General features: G+C 40.0%; 1 protein-coding gene across 2 annotated transcripts in view; it reads right to left on the bottom strand.

Annotated features, from left to right (window-relative positions):
- Positions 1-6,065: 6,065 nt before the first annotated feature.
- Positions 6,066-20,368, bottom strand: part of tsc22d2 (TSC22 domain family 2) — a 36,333-nt gene continuing 22,030 nt past the window's right edge. For both annotated transcript variants that reach the window (XM_083911285.1, XM_083911286.1), the window contains 2 exons: positions 8,724-8,775; positions 6,066-8,467 (listed from right to left, as the gene is read on the bottom strand). In XM_083911285.1, coding sequence (XP_083767411.1) covers positions 8,165-8,467; positions 8,724-8,775 — 355 coding nt within the window. In that variant the 3' untranslated portion in view covers positions 6,066-8,164. The remainder of the gene's footprint in view (positions 8,468-8,723; positions 8,776-20,368) is intronic.

The following is a 20,368-nucleotide window of genomic DNA, read 5'->3' as shown; positions in this document are numbered from 1 at the left end:
TCTGTTTTTGATATATAAGCATGTCCCAGTGCTATCCATCTGAGAAAATCACTGTAATACATCACCCTCAGCCGAGGCAGGCCCACTGCAGGCCGATCAGTCTCCAGATGGTCACTTGGCAGCCAAGATTTTAACCACAGGATCAGAATAGATTTATGATTTATGTTAAGAGCAATCAGGATTATTCATAACACTGGGTACAGAGAACACACTAACCCCTTATTTCTCAAAATCAAAAATACTGAAACTCACTGATCTGGTAAGCTCCCAAACAGCACAAATCATGTATAGAGCAACAAACCACATATTACCAGTAAATATTCAAGCATGTTTTTTTCAGAGAGAAAGGGGTTATAAACCGAGGGGGGAACTGAATCTAAAAACATCTGTATGCACGCTCAACTTTAAAAACCTTTTGCATTTCAATATGTGCAGTGAAACTGTGGAACAGACTAGCGGAGGAGCTCAGACAATGTCCAACCATGAGCAAATTCAAACAACGGTACAAATGGATGGTGGTTTACAAGGTACGGAGAAGAAGAGGGGTATGACAAACACTAGGGTTCTCACATTTTGCCATACTTGTCATTTATTTATTTTTACACAAGCTGTTATTGTGTTGTTTGTTGGTTATTTTTTGTTTTGTTGAGCGTATTAAAGAAAAAAGGATACACAGCAGGTAAGATAACCTATAGTACAAGGTACTAAGTGGAGAAGGGGTAGGAATTAATAAGCTAATGCTTCTTCCTACTCCTTTTCAAACATACAAAGAGTTTTAATGACTAGTGCTTCAAGTGTGATATATTTTTCACATGCTTGAAATAAAGCATTCATTCATGTTTGTTTTTTTTAATGTTCATTTCTACTACAATGTAATTCCATTTCCACTTTCCTATCATGCCCATGTGATGGCACTACAGTCTTGAATTGTCTGTTCACATGACTCGTTTTCATCACTTGATGGCAATCATGAGTCAAGAGAGTGCAGAGTGCTACAAACAGTAAATCTTAGCTCCAGCATTGGGTGTGGTTGCAAATGACTGAACAGTGAGTAATTGTCCTTGGGTACACACACACACACACACACACACAATGTGAGCAGTTCCTGCAAAGCATAAATCACCACTTCCCTCCTGTGTGACATATGACATATAAGTTTCTTTGGTACTATTAGGTGACGCTGAGTCAAGAGAATTGCATAGTTATTGTTTTGCAGAGAGGATATATCATCTCTAACCATGATAAAACATGAGTGCAGCCATTCATTCCTCTGCCTTTATCTACATTATTTCTCTTATTCTAATCTCACACCTATGTAAGACTGATTCAGAAAATGTACTTCATTAAAAGTAGAAATATTATAAATTAAAAAAAACCCAATTCAAATAAAAGTCCTGCATTTAAAATACTACTAAAGTAAACATACAGAAATATTGTTGTCAAAATAGCCTTTAAGTATCAAATGTAGAACTACTGATTATGCAGAATGGAGTTATTTTCTAATGTAATTATTGCATTATTGTTATTGATTAATTAGCATGTAAGGAATTTATTGTCAGTTGATCACAAACATTAAACACTAGACACCTTTCTACCCCCGTATTTCCGGCGCCTTTGCTCAGACCACACCCATCTTTGAACTAACCCTATCTTTTGATCTCAGCACACACCTGTAAAGTTCCGTGGCTGCATCTTGCACAGTTATTGGGCCAGGGGCGTAACTTTCTAGCCACCTACGTCAGCCCCCCTTGCTTGGATCACACCCATCTTTAAACTTGGCCTTGATTTTGATCCAAACTACACACCTGTGACGTAGGTGTAGGTATTTTGCACGGGGGACAAAATCTGGCCATAGACGGACATATGAACACTTGGCAAAGTACTCAAATCTGCCTCTGTGGTAGTTTCTGCTACAGTAGGTGTCTCCAGGACCACAGTTTGCCATGATGACACACAGACAGACTCACAAGGTGAAAACAATACCAGCGTCACTGTCACAGCTGGTAATCAACACATCAAGGTCACGGTCAAGACAGATGTCCGTCTTCCATAGAACTGGGTCTGTCTGACGTTCCTGCCTGTTATAGGGATGGTTTTCGTTGCCACCGTACTCTATGGGTCTACGTAAATCATAAATAAGTCATAGAGTGTGGTCTTTATCTACTCTGTAAAGTGTCCTGAGATAACTTTTGTTATGATTTGGCACTATAAATAAAGTTTAATTGAACTGAATTGAATGTGAAGATGCATGGTCACTAGAAAGAAATGTAGTGGAGTAACAAGGACATTATTTAACAATGAGAGATAGTAGAGTAGAAGACCCTAATGTGTTGTACAGTACCTGACTAAATGTACTGTAGTTACATTCCACCACTGCATATTGTTACGTGATACATGTCAGGATTCAGGACATGTCAGGACAAGTGGATATCAGGTCACAATGAGTAAATGTTGATTTCACCCTTCATTCATGGTCATGCATTTACTGAACTGTATTCACTCATAGTGACGTGGAAAACACACCCCGTTCTTAACACAAGGCTGTGTAAGCAGCCGTGACTCAGAGCTGTAACTCGCTGCAGCATGAACGCACATGATGTATTGAAAGTAGATAAAGAGTCGTCACAGTGACGCAGGGCCTGGTTGATCCAGTTTTTTTTAAATGTTGGCTTTTTCTTCGTTGAACTTAAATGTTGTATCTGTATGAATGACGCAGTTTGGTCTTAAAACAGTCAAGACTGTATTCAGAGGATTTAGCAGACATGTAGCAAGAACACTGAGTAAGAAGTTACATTACCGGTACTTTACATTCATTTAGCCTACGCTTACATCCAAAAACGACTTTACATTTACATTCTACCATGAAGATACTACCCAAAATGTTTACCTTAATAAAACAAAGATGAGGTCAAACAGGAAGAATATAAGGTCATGCAGAAGTTAACCCAGACACCAGGATAAAATCGCTAGAAGGGCCTTTCCACCTTTCTTTGCACTGAAATGATGAAATGACATGTGATATAATTGTGACTCAATTACTTGGAAACTTGCAGATATATCTTCCTTTTGAAAACTCTTTGAAACAAAACTCCCCTCCCATAAAGTTTTTCTCTGGAGCTACAACATTTTATTCCTATGACCATTACCTGAAGCCACGGTGTACGCACCTTTATCTTCACAGCTGAACGAGCCGAAGATTATATGCATGAAGCACATCGGTGATGAAACACCATGAGTCATTACAGATCAAGCATTTTCAACAACTTTGTTGAAAACGACGTGATGTAAATGATGTTCACAGTTTGATATAGGATCTGACAAACGCATCAGAGTCTTTGCCAAACATAAAACTGAGTTAGTACGTGGAAAGAGAAAAGAACAGCTATAAAAGACAAACAAAAATCAACAATTCGAATTGCAATCTTTCAGTTGTAAAAAGTGACACTGGCTGTCAGCTTGAGGGTGGTAGAGGACATCAAGTTACATACCAGAGCTCCTTTGAAAATCACCACCTTTCTGAACAAGTATGAACTGATCATTCATGTCTGCTATGACAGATAGGTGATGAGTGACTAGGATGCCGTCATTTAGGATTTTACACCTGTCTTTGTCAAGGTGTCCGATTTCCTTCAAGTAAACATACTGGTGACAAGTGAGCTGTTTGATTTCATTTCTCATGGAAAATTAACTTCCTCCAAACTGACAAACACATCCCAGCATGTAATCAGAGCCTCCTGTTGTTCCAGAGAATTGTGAGAGGAGCATGTGAGCTGTTTTTTAGATATGATAAGATAGAACTATTAATCCAGAAGGAAATTCTTGTACCAGATAGCTCCAAAATTACACTGACAATAAAAAACAGTATCACATAGGTGAAATATAGTGTATAAGGAGTAAAGTGCAAATTAACAGTCCCTAACAGAATAACAACAGAAGTAAGACAAGTTTAGTACAAAAGTAAGTTAAACTGACAAAATAGCAATGGCAATTTAGAGTTATAATAATAATGATAATAATAATAATAAGAGTCATTTTGGCAGTGATATTGAATGTAAAGATGGTACTTTACTAATACTAATACTAAATGTAATTGTACATGATAATAATCATAATGAAAAGTAAAAATGCACATGATAGTGAAAGTATTGCACCTTGTATTAAAACATGAAATAACTTGATGTTAGATATATTGCACATGCTAGTGTACATAATATAGCCCATCATGGTACTGAAATGGAAAAATATTGCACATGATGATGAAAGGTAATACTGAACAAAATATTGGCATTATTGTCATTCCGATGTGTCAGCTTTCCTTCCTGCAGAAGGGGGAGGAGTTATACAGTTTGATGGCCATAGGTAGTAAAAGACCTCCTGTGGCGTTCTGTGGTCTCAGTCTACCGCTGAAGAAGAAGTTAGTTAGAAGTTTATTAGTCCCGCGAATGGAGAAATTCAATTTTTCACTCTATTATTTTACACACACAGGCCCGAAATACACACACATGCAGGTATACAGGACCTATATACATGCAATCAATGGAGAGATGTTAGAGCTAGGGGACTGCCAGTCACCGGCGTCCCGAGCAGTTGGGGACTCGGTGCCTTGCTCAACAGCACATTGGCAGTGCCCAGGAGATGAACTGGCACCTCTCCAGCCACCAGTCCACACTCCATTCATGGTCCACATAGGGATTAGAACCAGCAAGCCTCCGGCTCCCAGCCCAGTCACCTATGGACTGAGCTACTGCCACCCCAAGGTGATAGGACTTCAGTGTGGCGTGCAGGATGTGAGAGGTGTTGTCCGTGACACTGAGCTGTTTTCTCAGCATCCTCCACTGAAGACTCCAGTCCCACTCCCAGGACAGAAGCAGCCTTCCAGATGAGCTTTAGAGATGATTGTGAGCAGGAATTATCACATCACTGACATTATATTTTTGGTGACATTTTTTGTTGTCATTTAAAATATTATACAGATTATTTAGTCTTCTGCTAAAGAGGTCATAAAGTTTTGAATTTAAAGACCATCTTACTAATTTTAATGGGAGTTTCTTAAATTATAAATGCTTAAATGTTTTTTTTTCCAATATTTTTACATCTTTGATAAACTCTCTAAATTTACAGAAAGTACACAGACTTTTTGAAAGAAAATGTTTTATTGTATTTATTAGTTTTACATATCATTTTTCTGTCCTGTCCGTTTCACTTTCCCTGAAAATGGAGCATGATTAGCCTTGTGCTCTTATCTTCTGGATGTTAGATTATATATTTTATTTTTGGTTAGATGTTCTCCAGGAAATAAATCAAATACTGTTTCATATATATATATATATATATATATATATATGCAGTCCATTTACCAAAAGACACCAAAAATGGTGGCTAGGTGTGCATGGATTAAGACCATATTATCTAGACTGTCACTCTAAAACTGCGAACCTTTGCTTTTGACCTTGAAATAGTATGTTCCACTAAAAAATGTGCTTTTAATTTATGATGAAGGATTTCATGAATCAAGGACAGCTCTAAACACCTGTGATTACTATAACAAGTATCGATATCCTCTTCTTAAGACTCACTTTTATCGTATGCTTTTCTTAACTGATGGCATTTAACCATTTAAAGTTTTGTAGATTCTACTTAAACTCTGGGTCTTACCTACTTTTGTCATGTTTTATTGTAAAGCACTTTGTTTGAAAGGTGCCACCTAAATAAGGTTATTTAGCACCAAAAGTCTACTGAAAGTCTGTCATGGACTAATAAATTCTTACAATTACTTTAGTATTTGTTATTCTACAAAACATATCCTCACTGAGATGTTTGTATAATCACAACTCAGCTTACTTAAGTAAACAGAGTACACGTTAACATAGATTCTGATTTAATACTTTTAAATGATCTGTGATTAAAGGAGTTATTCTATTAATATTTACGAAATAAAAAGTAGTTTTTTGAGTGGTATTGCTGTGGGGGAAGGAAAAAAAAACATGAACACCTTCTCTTAATAAAACAGTAATTTATTTTTGACTGAAAACTAAAATTGTCTGAACAGCACATTACAAGGGCATTGTTAAGATATTTTCTCCAAGGCTCAGTGATCACTTTCACACAGTACACTTGGCATGTACACGGCATCTCCTTCAAACGAAAGAAAAAAAAAAGAAATAAGCCTGTTTGCAAAAAAAAAAAAAAAAGGGGGGGGGGGGGGATCAAAGAGTACATCCTGTAGAAAGATGACTGATTGTACAATTACCAAGCATTTTGGTTTGGTTCTAAGCCACAGAGAAAAAGAAACCGACTCGCCTGACGACAGCAGACGACGGCACAGGAGGCACAAAAGACGTGACGCGTACAGGACATCCCATAATATGCTCACACAAACAATCGACTGGGTTCCAGCTTTAAAGTGTGAAATGTTTAATAGTTTCCATTGTATTGTTTTTGTTGCGGATATTGTTGTTATATTTTTCTTGGTAAGCAAAGTGTGGGTACACTACAATCGAAATCTAAATGCTCATTAAATACATTAAAATCTGCAATGTAACAAAACCTTTTCTCTGCATATGAAATTCAACACAGCATTTACATGAAGAAAAAAAAGATGGCTCCTTTTCTGACTAATGCTTTGTGCACAAGGCCCTTCCCTCCATTCGACAAACACCATGCCAATTTATTTTTTATTATTCTTACCCTCAACTACTTACTCCACCCTCTCTGCCCATTGTTCCCTTTCTTGCGTAAATCCTTTCACAATCATTCACAGACTGACAACTTGGGGGAAAAAAAGAAGAAAAAAAAAAGAGTGCAGGATAAAAACATGAGGTAAGAAAGTGGTTTGATTATAGATCATGCAGAACATGCAAAACAGCAACAAAAAATATAGGGAAAGAGAGAGCAGGGGGAAAAAATATGAGTGTGCATTTAAAAATGAAAAAAAAAAAGACTTACACAGCTTTGCGTCTTTGGTTATAAAGTAGGTCTAACAATTTTCACAGCTTTTCATCCACCCGACCAAACCCCCAAATTAATTTCTGTTTTTTTTGTTTTGTTTTGACAAAAGAAAAACTAAATTCATTGTTTTCTTTATCGAAACATCCCATCACATCTTAACAACAGGTGTTCTCCTATACAAACCCTCCTTGCTCTTAATACTTTACACTTTACAAAATATACATTCAACCCGGATTTCACCTAATGTAAGCTCGGCTTTAGTGTTAGCACTATTTCATGAGAATAAAAACTTCTATTGTGGAACTTATTGCCTACTTATTGAGATCTACTTGTTGCAAGAGAGACTACCAAATGTAATACCTGACAGATTCTAAAATACCAAAAGAACAAAGAGAAAGGTTTTCTTTTTTGTTAATAAGTATCTCCATGACATTGTTCATTTACATTATGAAAATAGCAGCCCTGAAATAAATAAATGCAAAAACTAAAACTGAACTAATGAAAAAAAAAAAAAAAAAAAAAAAAAGTATTATGATTCATGTCAAAGTATGGTGGCTCTGAGAAAACAGCACAAGCTTTTGTTGCAGCATATAACAAGCCGGGGCCCTCGACTCGCTCTGCTCAAGCCGAGGCGACCGCTGGCGTCGTCCTCCACTCAGGGAGGACGAATCTTCTCCCTACTTCTCCCTAAGCTCTCTGGCCTCTTCCAGCCCTGGAGTGATGTGGGGTTGGGGATTCTGGGAGGACAGTCCCTGCTGGATGTCACAGGACCTTTGTCACCTTATTGGCCCCTAACAGGGTTGCACCGCCCTCTTCCACCACTTGTTGCCCCAACAAATCAAGCTCTCTGTGCCCTTTGACCCTGCCCTCCTGCACAAGAACAGCATTCAGTTTTATGGTGTGCACCGGCTCCCCTGTCCCTTCTTGCTTTCTTGCAGCCAACAACAGGGACAGAATAAGACTTTTCGTGGGGGTGGTAAATGTCTTAATGTGAAGCCCGGTGACAGCAACGTGCACACATTAAAGCATGGCTCTTGGTGGCAAACAAAGATGTCGCTGTTGTTGATTTTTCCTCAAATGGAGCATACTGAACGCAGAGCCAAGCCTTTTGCTTTATGAAGCTAAGGGGACGGTAGCAGTTGTTGTCTTTACTAACAGGATCTTCCACTCCTGTCCATGGGAGGTGTGTGTTTGAGCGTGTGTGGGGGAAAAGTGATCACGCCGAGGTGATGTTAGGCTGATGAGGGACGCTCTGACTCCCTTCGTGGTGAGCCAAGGGGGTGTTGTTGTTGTTGTTTGTGACGAGCGGGTGCTGCTGTTGAAGCGGCGGCGATGGTGTGCCGCTACCCTGGGTGAGCTGACTGGACAGCTGGCCGAGCTGGTCCGTGTTGGCCAACGACTTCAGCACAGCGTTTTCACGCTCCAGCACAGAGTTCCTCTCGTACAGCTCCTTGATCTGCTCCTTCAACACCTCCACCTCCTCGCGAACGGCATACATCAGGTGGCTCTTCACCAAGTCCTGGAAGAGAGAGAAATAAAAGAGAAACTAAAATTAGCACACAAATTAAGCAGATTCCATCATCAAACACACAAGTTGCATGACATTTTTGGATTGGGAAAGTGTTAAACTGAATAAAGGTTATTGCATTAAAGTGAGTTGTGTCAATTATCGGCTTTGGAAATCTCATTGTGAAACGAATCACTGTACAGGCTCCGGGAGCAAGTGGGTCAACTGAGCACATTTGTTGTCATTTTTACATCCATAGGAAACTCACCATTGCTTGCTCAATCTTGTTATCGATGGCGACGACGCTGGCCCCGGATGCACTGTGGAGACAAAGAGCGAGAGAATTAACACATGATACCATCTCATGTTTACCACGTGCTTTAGATGGATATCAGCGCTTTCACAATCACCATCAGAAAATCTGTGACAAAGATGACCTCAGAGGATTTCACTGGTACTTGAATCAATTCTGTTTCCAGAGAATGAGATGAACAGATTTGAGATTTAACCAAAACAGAGACCAAAATCAAACAAACAAAAAAATATACTATTTTTAATGCACTTGACAGTGTCACAGATTAACACTATTAAAACCAACAAAGAGCCACTGCTCAGTGTTATCAAAAGTTAGGACGGTAGAGATTTACACGAAAAAGCATTAGAGTAGGAAGGAGCTTAAGATGTCTCAAGCAACAGGCGCCACTGTGCCCCTGAAGCAAACAACAGCCTTAAAAATGCCTCCAAATATCTAAAGTAAATGGAACATAAATACACACAAACATACGTATTTGACTTCATCCCTGACTCTATATACTTATACACAGGTGGATGGACACAAAAACACTGCTAATCCCACCTGATATGTATTATGCTAAGGTTTTGTTATTGTTTTGTTTCTTAACTTTAAAAAAAAGGTTCCGTTTGTGACATGTGGCACCACAAATACACCTGACATGGTGTAAATTTCCCTTAAGCCACCAGGCCCCTCACATGACCTACTCCATCAGCAGTACCAGGTGCAACTCAGTAAAATTCAGTAAAGACTGTGTCTTGTATGAATCACAGTCAAATCGCATACAGAGAAAAGGGTGAGGCCTATCCTACATGTCTAGGTCATTTTTAAAACATTTAAACGATGCGGAAAACAAAACAAAAAGAGAAGTTCTTTTCCTCAACACATTCCTTTAAAAAGAAATCCGCAGACACAGCAGCAGGAGCCCAGATAACAGCGCTCAAGGATATTTTGTTGAGTACCGACATTTCAGCCAGCCGCGGAGGAATCAGCCTTTATCTCCTGCATGCATGGCTCCACCACACTGACAACAAATTACAGACGGAGCGCGGCTCCTTCCCTGCAGGACTTGTGTTCCGGGTGCCGTCAGCGATGCGTTGACAATAGATAAATCGCATTGTCTTCCAAAAAACACATTTTATCGTGTTCTGGCGGAATGTGAAGCATCCACGCCGCTTCTATTTGCATCCCACTTTGTTAACATGTTTCCAACCTGGGGGGGAGCAGCGCGACATTTGGTTTTCCGCACCCCTCCCCCTCATCTTCGGAAAGAAACAACGATGTGTCGCGTTAGGCAAAAAAAAGACGATCAACTTACTAAGCCGGGCGAAAGATCCTCAAACAACAGAAACGATGCCAAATGTCTGGGTTTACCGCAAGGAAAGGGGCGAAACACACAGGATCTTTATCGGTCTCAACGCGCGCTCTCTCTCTCTCTCTCTCTTGCACAATCACCGCCCTGCTCGGATGTGGATGCAAAAACAAAAAGAATCGAGTCGTTTTGATGCCGCTAGACGGTGCTCTGCCCATGAATCACGCGAGGGAACAAAATGTGCAGACAGCATCTTATTACTTAGGGAGTACTATACTCATTTGTGATATACGTTTAGTGAGAAAACACATGTTGAGATATAAACAGGAGACAAATATGGAGAATACACATTTCCTGGATCGAGTTAAAATCCACAAACGTTAAGAGTATCGGAAGGTTGCAGCAAACTAAGCTAAATCCCAGCTGTGCATTTATAATAAGTCACGTTTTAGTATTTTTAAATATATCCAAAATTAAGAAATATATATATATATATATATATGTGGGTAAATGCCATGAAGCTTGAACATGGAAAGAAAGGAAAAACTTCAGTAATCACATTGTTTCAAGAATATATACAGAAAATATAACACTATACAGTGATCGACTTTGCCTGGAGCTCCAGGAGACTCTCCAGCATGTGCGTTCTCAGCGCTGCAGATCCAATGTCAAGATTGGGGGGCACACAAAAGAAACTCATACCATGCCACCATAAATCACAATTATGTAGAAGCTCGCCCTATCATTCAAAAAGTACTGCACAAGGAATCATTTACCGTGCTTTCCTTTCTTGTTTATTTGTCCTAAACAGCCAACAGCGCATATCACTGTTTACTTAACTTCTATATTAGTAATTCATAATTTTAACGGTCTATACCCGTTGATTCGCACTGTAGTGGAGGAGAGCAAAGATGGAATGTGGGGTGAGAGATATATTTGTCAAACAATAATGATTTATTTTTAGATTTGAATCCAAAATGTGAAAAATGTAAAGTGTCTTTTCGGGGGGGGGGGGGGATCTGCACCCTTGTGCGTCCTGAGTGACGGAGCGCACGTACGCGTCGTGGGCAGTCGCTGATGACAAAGTTGTTCTACTTCAAAACATGAGGGGCACAGACCCGAGAGCCAACGGTCATTGTGCAGATTTATTTTCAATAACGCCCAATATGGCATGAAACAACTCGGCTGCAGAAATGTACAGTGGGATTATGCCACAAAGTTTTTATCTGGAAGTATAATAACGCACAGGAACATAAACGTGAACACGCGGATCCTAAAAGGGGACACACGCGCGCAGACCATAAAAAGGGGCAATACACCCGCAGAATAACAAAGACACGGGAAATGTTAATCAATTCGGCAGTAAAACACATGGCAGAGACCGTTTAAAAGCCATAAAAGTCATTACCTGCCGCATCTTGCCCTGTAAGACATCAACCGCCCTGAACTTGTCGGCGAAGTTCCTGGCGAGCAGGGAAGACTGTAGCTCATTTTGCAGCGCATGTTTTCTGTTTCTCCAAAGTTTCTCCAGAGTGTTTCTGCTGTACAACTCTCCAGTGAGTGTCAACACGCGAGTGTTCCTTGTTTGCATTGGTGCGGAGCGTGTCTTTAAAACTCCGATCGGTCACATGGTGGGAAAACAAAGGGGCGGAGTTCAGCCTCTCCCTCCTCTCTCCACTTAATTTGCTTCAAGCAAGACTTTTGAACAAATCACATTATTCACTGCCACTGTCTGCCAACCATTGTGCACGGCGAACCCAGAGGCACAGGGCGCCTCATTCATAGGCTGAACGTTAATTAAAGAGGGAGACGGTGTTTTGCATGTACTGGCGAAGATAGTTTTGTCTATAACATGTCTGAAAAATGTTGGTTAGTGTTTCCCAAGGTCAAAGATGACGTCCTAAAATGTCTTGGTATGGGCACAACTAAAATATATCCAGTTGACTAGATAAGAGGGGGAAAAAACAGATCATTTTCAAATTTAGGAAACTGGAAACAGAGAATTTTTTTCTTTAAAAATATATTCAAACTGATCAATAAAGTATCAAAATAGTTAATAATTTGACAGTTACAGCTCTAGATGGCAGAAAGATTATGGGACCAAATTAGCCATATTTGTAGTTTAAAACTTCATCTCCACAACTGTTTTAATGCACCAAAATACATTTTCCAATCATGTTTCTGTTCAGTGGCCTTTTAATGTAATTATTCTGTATCAAAAGTGTTGAGGAGTCTGTGTTGTCAAATACGTGTAGACAACATCAAAAAGAAACGTGCACAGCTGATTGAGATGGTTTCTTTTTTCCATGAACTGCATATAAGTTATAGAAACCTAAATGCAAATGAGAATACTTCACATATCTATTGGTCACATTGATCAATGGAAACGTGCAACTGCACGCCACGGTAGATCAAGATTAAGCCACCGGGTGAATTCACGTGTTTTGCACGTCACTGCGTATCTAATGCAACTTTCCCCATTTCCTCCCGTCTCAGAGTAATGCAAGGAATGATGGAGCGATCATACGTGTCATGAGATGTCCCGGGGGGGTACACGTGCTGAAAACAGCAAGCAGATGCCTGACCTCAAACAAAAATATGTTGTTGTGCCACAATGATGGCAATGTACTTCAAACACATGGGCCACAGAGCGAGGGCAAATGGCCATTGTGCAGATTGGATTTCAACCATGTACAATACAGCTTGAATATGTACAGTGGGAGTCTGCCACAAAGTTTTTAACTGTACGTTTAAAAATGCACAGCAACCTAAAAAATAAAATGTGCATCCTGAAGGACAAGCAAGCAAAAAATAGAGTTATTTCCTATCACACAGACAGTGAGTTCTCAAGTGAAATTGTTTGGGAGCGACAAAGGTGACGAGAGGCGACCTTAGTCACCACTTGTTCTTTGACGTCAGGCTTGGTGTGTCCCTGCATTTAAAACTCGCTCTCATGGCGGTGTTCAGCCTCTCCCTTCTATCTCCACTCAATTTACTTCTGGGAAAACTCTTGAACAAATTACATTAATTATTGCTACTGTCTGCCAACCCTTATACACGGCAAACCCAGAGGCACAGGGCGCCTAATTCAAATGCTAAAGTTAATTAAACTGTTTTGTACTTGCAAAGATACCTGGTTGTCCCTCAATGAATCTGACTATTTTCTTGATTAAGCAATTAGTTGTTTGGATCAATAAAATGTCAGAAAATGTTGAAAAATGTCGGTCAGTTGTTTCCTAAAGCCCGAGATGACATCATCAAACGTCTTTTGTCCCCAACTCAAAAGATATTCAGTTTACTGTCATATGAGAGGAAAGAAATTAGAACATGTTCACACTTACAAATTTTGTTAAACTGATTAATCGGGTATCAAAATAGTTGAAGATTTATTTAATAGTTGGCATCTAATCATTTATGTTTGTAGATGGCTCTCCACAACTGTTCTAATGCACCAGCGGAAGATTTCCCATCATGTTTCTACACGTGTCGACTGTCCAGTGGCCTTTTAATGTAATTAACAAATATCAAGAGTGTTAAAGAAAAGATAAATTGTCAAACAAGTGTAGACGACATGAAAAAGAAGCTTGAAAAGCTGGTTGAGGTGGTTCATTTATTTAATTGACTGTAAAGTAGGGATAGGAACTCAAATGCAAATGAGAATACTGCACGTATCTTTTGGTCACATTGCCTTACATCAGTGCAACTGAATACAGTGGTGGATCAGGCTGAATCCGACGGGTGAGTTCACGTGTTTTGCATGTCATTCATTTTTTAATGCCACATTCCACAGTTCTGCATTTTCTACAGTCTCGTGGGCAATGTATGAATTAACACACTTGAGGCAAATAAGGCCTAAACATGTCAATTCATCTGAACTCTGAACTAAAATGGTTTGGAGGTGGCATATATAGCATGACATACCCCCACCCCCACTGGTGTGATGACAGCCAGGTAAATTAGTTGCATTCCACAACAAGCAACTTGCTCTGTTGTGTCTGAAGACAACCCTCCTTTGAACGGCCTTTACACATCTGGGACGCAAGAGGAGAATTTCCATGAGCTTCGGCTGGACTGTGTTTTTATCAATAACAAAAAACAATGGATTCACAGGTGGGGTTAGATCAAATTAGCTTGTCAAGTGACTGGAAGATCTGGCTTTAAGGAGAAATGTTATTGACAAAAAAAACGAATTTGTTTTCATTCGGTGTCCAAGGACAACAAAGCAAACTGTACATTTTATTCAAGGAGGAAGACATGTGGTGGTTTATATAAGGGCCGCCTGCTGTGTTAACCTCAACATGGGCCTTCCCCGCAGACTGGAGCAGTGCACACATGCACTCGTCCCCCCCAAACAAAGTCTGCAGGACCAAAAGGCAGCGCATTCCAACTCTGGACACCTCCTGCCCCAAGGCCAGCGTCTCTAAACTGAGACATCTGTGTCAGAGCCACCCCCACGCTGTGACAACACAGTCAAGTTCTTCACTGAGGACTAGTTATCAAAACAGTTCGGTTTTTGGTTTGATAAAGACTAAAAGGAGCCTTTCCATCATTAGCACTGAGCTCCTATACCTGCTCACACACTGCAAACTGCTCTTGAGAAAGGTGTAAACTGAATGCCTTATGGCTCAATATCACAGGTGAGACATGTGGGAGTAAAGTGTAGTCTCGTCCATCACTCTGGGTGTATCACATGATGTCTTGTAGCAACAGAAATCCAATGTGTTCTCCATTAAGGCACAGATGCACCGGCACACGTCTCCATCACAAAGCATACCAACACTCACTGTAGGGGGAGACAGCTGAATCAATTAGACCTAAGCCTTTCCGTGATAACACCCCCCCAGCAACATACTTCAAAACAATAGCTGGAGGGTGGGTGCTGTAACAACAGAGGAGCGGCCTCACTGACAACTCACTGTAGTTCTCTTTCAGAAGAGCATTAGAGCCCAGATAAGTGTTGATAGATGCAGTTCAGCTGCTACGCCAGATGAGGTCGGCAGAGACTCCAGTCAGTTTGTGACACAAACTTCAGTGAAAAGCAACTTAGGGAAAGTCATGTCTCTCCTAGATATTCACAACAAATTCTTTGTAGTGGCAGGAATTTTACAAGCTGTTGTTTTTAAAACACAAGATAAATGAGACAAAGCCATTAAAGGGTCAAAGGAATACTGCCATCATAGCTCTGACCCTTGTGTCCGTGACGGCCTGTAGTTGTGGTGTAGAAAGTAAAAGTTTCAATATCACTCTGTAGTGTCAACCAAATGCTATAAATGAACATGCGAATGTAACATGTTTCGTAAAAAGGTTCAGAGAAGTGAAAGTGGCTTCTCTATTAGACTTACTGAAAAGGTCAAACAACTGCACAACCCTGCACCACTCAAATAATGATCTGCCTCTCTGATATCAAAAGGACCAGTATTTTTGCAGGAGGGCATTCTCTACAGGGGAGAGAGCTCAACATGTTTACCCATCTAGTTAGATAAATTAGATCCTGGCAGCACCCGTATCCGGTTTTCCATAGAAGCCTCCACCTTAAAAAACAAAACACCACAAGATCAACATTGATGGATGTCAGAAGAGAGATTAACCCCGTAAGGGCCTCAGTTGCAAAATTGTAGCATCACTTGTAACCTAAAAACATTATATTAAATTGTAAAGACTGCATTTACATAGACAAATGGACCTTATGTACATTTAGTATGATAATTATAGAGCATAATGGAGACAATACAGATCTTTGCTACCAGCATAATTAAGGATCCTTTTGTTTTAGGTGACTTATTTAACTGAGGCTAGTTGAGTTGTTTTTATGTGTTGTTTTTTTCTTATTTTCTTTTACTGTACTTTTTGCTAAAAGGAGAATTGAGTCTATCCTTTTTGTATATTTACAAATTATCTCCATATTGTACTTGTATATCCACTGAAATTCTTATATTTATATAAAAAGACCAAGGATTTATGTATACTGACCCTGCTCTCATGAACTAATGTGAGAGTGCAAAATGGGCTAGCCAGACGTTTTTGTGTGACTTGAGTGGAATGTGTAAATACGAGAAGGAAATCTTCTCAGCTAAAACGTTTGTAAATTAGTTTTTGGAAACTGTGCTCAAAACCAATTTTAGAAATACATCTTTGTCAAGCCCCTGTAGTTAAAGGAATGCTAACATGCTGTTGGATCGGTGGTTTTGTGTTTTTATTTGAGCTCAAATAAGAGAATATTCGGTAAAAACAGATCGTTCTGCCATCAACATTCTTGTCTTGATCCAAACCGGAAATGACCGAGCACCTGATGATTACAAGAAAGCAACCAGTTACACAATACATGAGGAACACTTTAAATACTTGGAATTACCCAGAGTGACTTTGCATATTGCACTGAAGTAGTCCCAAAAGAAAGAATTTTGACCCGAACCACTTCTGTCACTACTTATTGCACTGGAAGGCTTCGAACAATGGTGACAATTGCAGGATGCTGGAAGTATGTTAATATGTGCCTCTAGACATTTTTTAGATGCTGTATTGTTGGGACGTGTTGTCTACATAAAAGGGTGGTTCAGACTGACACAATGGAGACTAAACAAAATAAGACAGACCTCAGAGACTCCTTTTCTGGAGATGGAGGTTTTATTTTTCCAGCACTAAATCAGAGTCATGAGTAGGTGTGTCTGCTGCCACCAGGCTTCCTTGTAAACAGACCAAAGGAACTGTCCCACGCGGACCATCGCCTGTTACATAATCCCTAGACTTGTGCACAAATATCTCATTGTGCATATGTCCTTAGGTAACGCTCCCAAAGCCCACCAGCCCGTCTTCCTTTTCGATGCGGACACCTCTAGCAGACAACTTGGTGGATGAACCGGACGACAGGGAGCATGAGAACGAATCAAAGCCCTCAGGGGCTTAATCCAGGCAACGATAAGATCTGAATTCATGAGACAGCAGATCGTCATTGTGAATTTAAACGGCTTATGTAAGGTCTTGTTATTGTAGCCTTTCTAGAGGCTAAAACAACTGCCAGCATGGATGTTTGTTAATAGTTCCCGAGCCACCCTTATAGCTCCTGAAGAAATTATAAAAGAGCCACAGTGTAATGTGTGACCATCAAACTACATATGCAAACACAGTGGGAGTATCTAGGGCAGAGGTCCCCAAGCCTTAAATGATCACTGCCTTAAACCAGATCTTCAGAACGCAACATGTGCCTAGAGATCATATTTCACTACCTTTTCCTTTGCCTCCATTAATGATTTGAGCCTGTGCCACTTGTTCGGCTCAATTTGAATTAAGACCTCACTGGAATGTGTTAAAAGTAATGTTGCTCCTGAGGCTTTAATGGGAAAATCCTTGCACCTAACCATTAACGAGCCTCTGTATTCGGCGGAGCATTTATCACAGGATCAAGGACTTAGCCTCATTTGGGCTTCCTCTCTGAAGTGCGGGGTTTGGGTCAGACTCATGTCATTAGGCACTATGCTGTAAAAACACTGGGCCTGATGCATGTATCAGACGCTGTCTTTCACTCTGTCTGGCTTTTGCAAAGCTTGAGCTTCAATCATGACACTACACAGCGGAGCCATAGCTTAAAAGTCATCTTTAAGTTCAGAAATTTGGTTTATAGCTAGTAGGTAGCGATTTAAAAATGTAATTGAGTTAGAGGTGGAAATACGAAACTCACTCTCATTCTTCATCATCTATTCAGGTGCTTATTAGTGCGGCGTTTGACCATATGCTGGTCCAGAGGCTATGTTTAACGGTGGATAGTAGACGGCGCCTATGGTTATATTTGGTATCTTCCAGGTGTGAATGACTCCCAGTGTGAGCATGCCGACGTTGAAAAAGAGGCATGTGTGATCACTGCTCAGCAAACCTCCATCCTGGTTAAGTAAAGGTCAAATATCAGCAAAAGTTTCCAAAGATGAAGTCGACGGGATGAAAAAGTTGCCTTCATACAGTGCCGTCTTTGAGACATGAGGTCTGTTAGCGGTAAACATCTGTGATGGTTATGATCGCCATCCATCAATTCCTCCACATATCTAAAAAGAAGTCTCCTCAAGTCTGAGATGAGAGCTCTGCACAACGTCATGTCACGTCGCGTCCATCAAGGCTCAGCAGTTAGTGATATTGCTGGACGGGGAGGGCTGCTGTGCAACCGCTGAGTTATCCGTTCAAAATGATGCACTTGCTTTTTGTAAGCACTGTTTACTTATGTGCACTTTTAAGAAAGGGCCTGAAATTTAATTGGGCTAGGTTCAATGAGGTTATGCCCCGCGGCCAAATACAAAGCATGTTTTTGGGTGTGTTTGTTTTTCAATTGTATGGAGGGAAGGTGATTCCAACTGAGTCTATGACAAGAAGAATGTTTATTTGGTGAAAATATTTTTTGGAATAGACAAGTGATCATTTCTAAATGAAGTTGACCAGTGCAGTTCTTTCTTTACACATCAAGAGTGAAACTAAAGCTTTCCCACATTCACCTTCCTTCCTCCTTGTCCCAATAATACAATGTTTGTTTTTGTGTCATAAAACAGTGGCCGCATACCTGGTTTGGATCAAATAACTCTGTGGCTGAGTGTGGGGCCACTGATCAAGTGTGCTCAGTCGGAATATAAATCTGTCTTTTCTTTACTGTCTCTAATCATAAAGTTGATCATTGCGGACTGAGAGCAGTGAAAGGACTGCTGCTGCTTCGGTTGGTACCAATCACAGCCTGACAATAATTCCCTTCAGCAGACCAACAAATTGCTTTTCTGGAATGTTTACAAAGGCAGAGTGAAATTTATAATTTGGTTAGGCTAATAAATTAATCTCTCACTTGAGCTGTTAACAAGAGGAGATGTAAGCAGAGCTGTATGGGATCCAATAAGGATCAATAAGATTTTCTGAGATTGTGAAATGACATCAGAAATCATTTTGAAAACCCATGGCTGTCTAGAAGCCTTTAAACTTGGGGGAAAAACACTGTATGGGAAATTTAAGATTGGGAACGGGTAGGACAAAACAATGTTAACTAAATAATGTTAAATTTGACCACAAATTATACGAGCCCGGGATGCAACGTTAATCTCAATTGTTTGATCTAAAAAATAGTGAGTTTCCCAAAGCCCAAGCTGACATCTTCAAATATATTATTTTGTCTGACCAACAGTCTTAAAGCTAAAAGATACAGTTTACCATCATAAAAGACAGGAAACCAGAAGATAGTCACATTTGAGAAGCTGGAACCTTGAGTTTTGGCATGTTTTCTGAATGAAGATAGTTGACCATCTATTGACTAATTGATTAATCAATTAAACATTGCAGCTTTCTGTGTTGTTTTTAGTATTCTCCCTGTATGTATGTAAACTTACTGCTGATTACTTACTGTTGTTTTATTTAAACATTACTAATACTCATTTCTACACAATCACAAACTTTAATTTCACATGTCACAGCTTGACAAAAGGTAATATTAAAGCCCTGGCTGCAGGAGATGTGGAGTTGTGTGTCAGTGTGTTTTGATGACAACAAGACAATAGAAACGTGCAAAACCTCACAGCTGGTTGTGCAAAGTGATGTGAGGGCACGCTGCCCATTTGAGGTTTTACAGTTGTCACAAAGCAATCGTTTCCAGGAATGCTCCTTTATGCCCTCAAACTGTTCTTTGTGCAATCCCTCTTCCCTTCTAACAAGTCCAACCTTGCAGCTCAGGACAAAGGGAGGTGGAATGAGAAGACTTCGCCAGGTTTTTCTGTGTTTAAAAGTTTTGAACAAAGCTGCACTGTTAATCACACAGAGCCCACAGGCAAACATGATTCTGGATGGGGAAAAAACAAACAGAAGTGTTGAATCTTTTGCCAGCCACGACGCCACACACTTGCTCAACTGCTACTGTTGTTTTACGATAACAACTCATCGGAGCCGGCTCGCTTTGAAGAAGTATATGGTCAAACAGATCACATGCTTACTGTAGTGCAAGACACACACACACAACTCTATAGACTCATATCAGTTACATCTCTTTTATAACACTAATCCTCTTTATTTAGTTGCCAACAGCTGTGACAAATCATGGGAGCTTAGATAAACTAGGATATTCACACGCCTTTTATCATGCAGTCAATTAAGTCAAATAATACCTGCTGAACAAGGACAAATACGAAATGACAATTTGAAACAAACTGTACCGTTTGTCTCAATATAAACCACAATGGCACTGTAACAAATTTAACATACATTAGCATCAGTTCCCTTAGATCCACGCTTTTAATTCAAGCACTGCCAAATATGAGATTTGATAAAAAGAATTAATTTAGATGAGAGAACAGTTTTG

Source organism: Echiichthys vipera, assembly GCF_963691815.1.
Source record: "Echiichthys vipera genome assembly, chromosome: 3".
Lineage (NCBI taxonomy): Eukaryota > Metazoa > Chordata > Actinopteri > Perciformes > Trachinidae > Echiichthys > Echiichthys vipera.
Note: the sequence above shows the minus strand (reverse complement) of the source record. Positions and strands in the feature narration are given on the sequence as shown.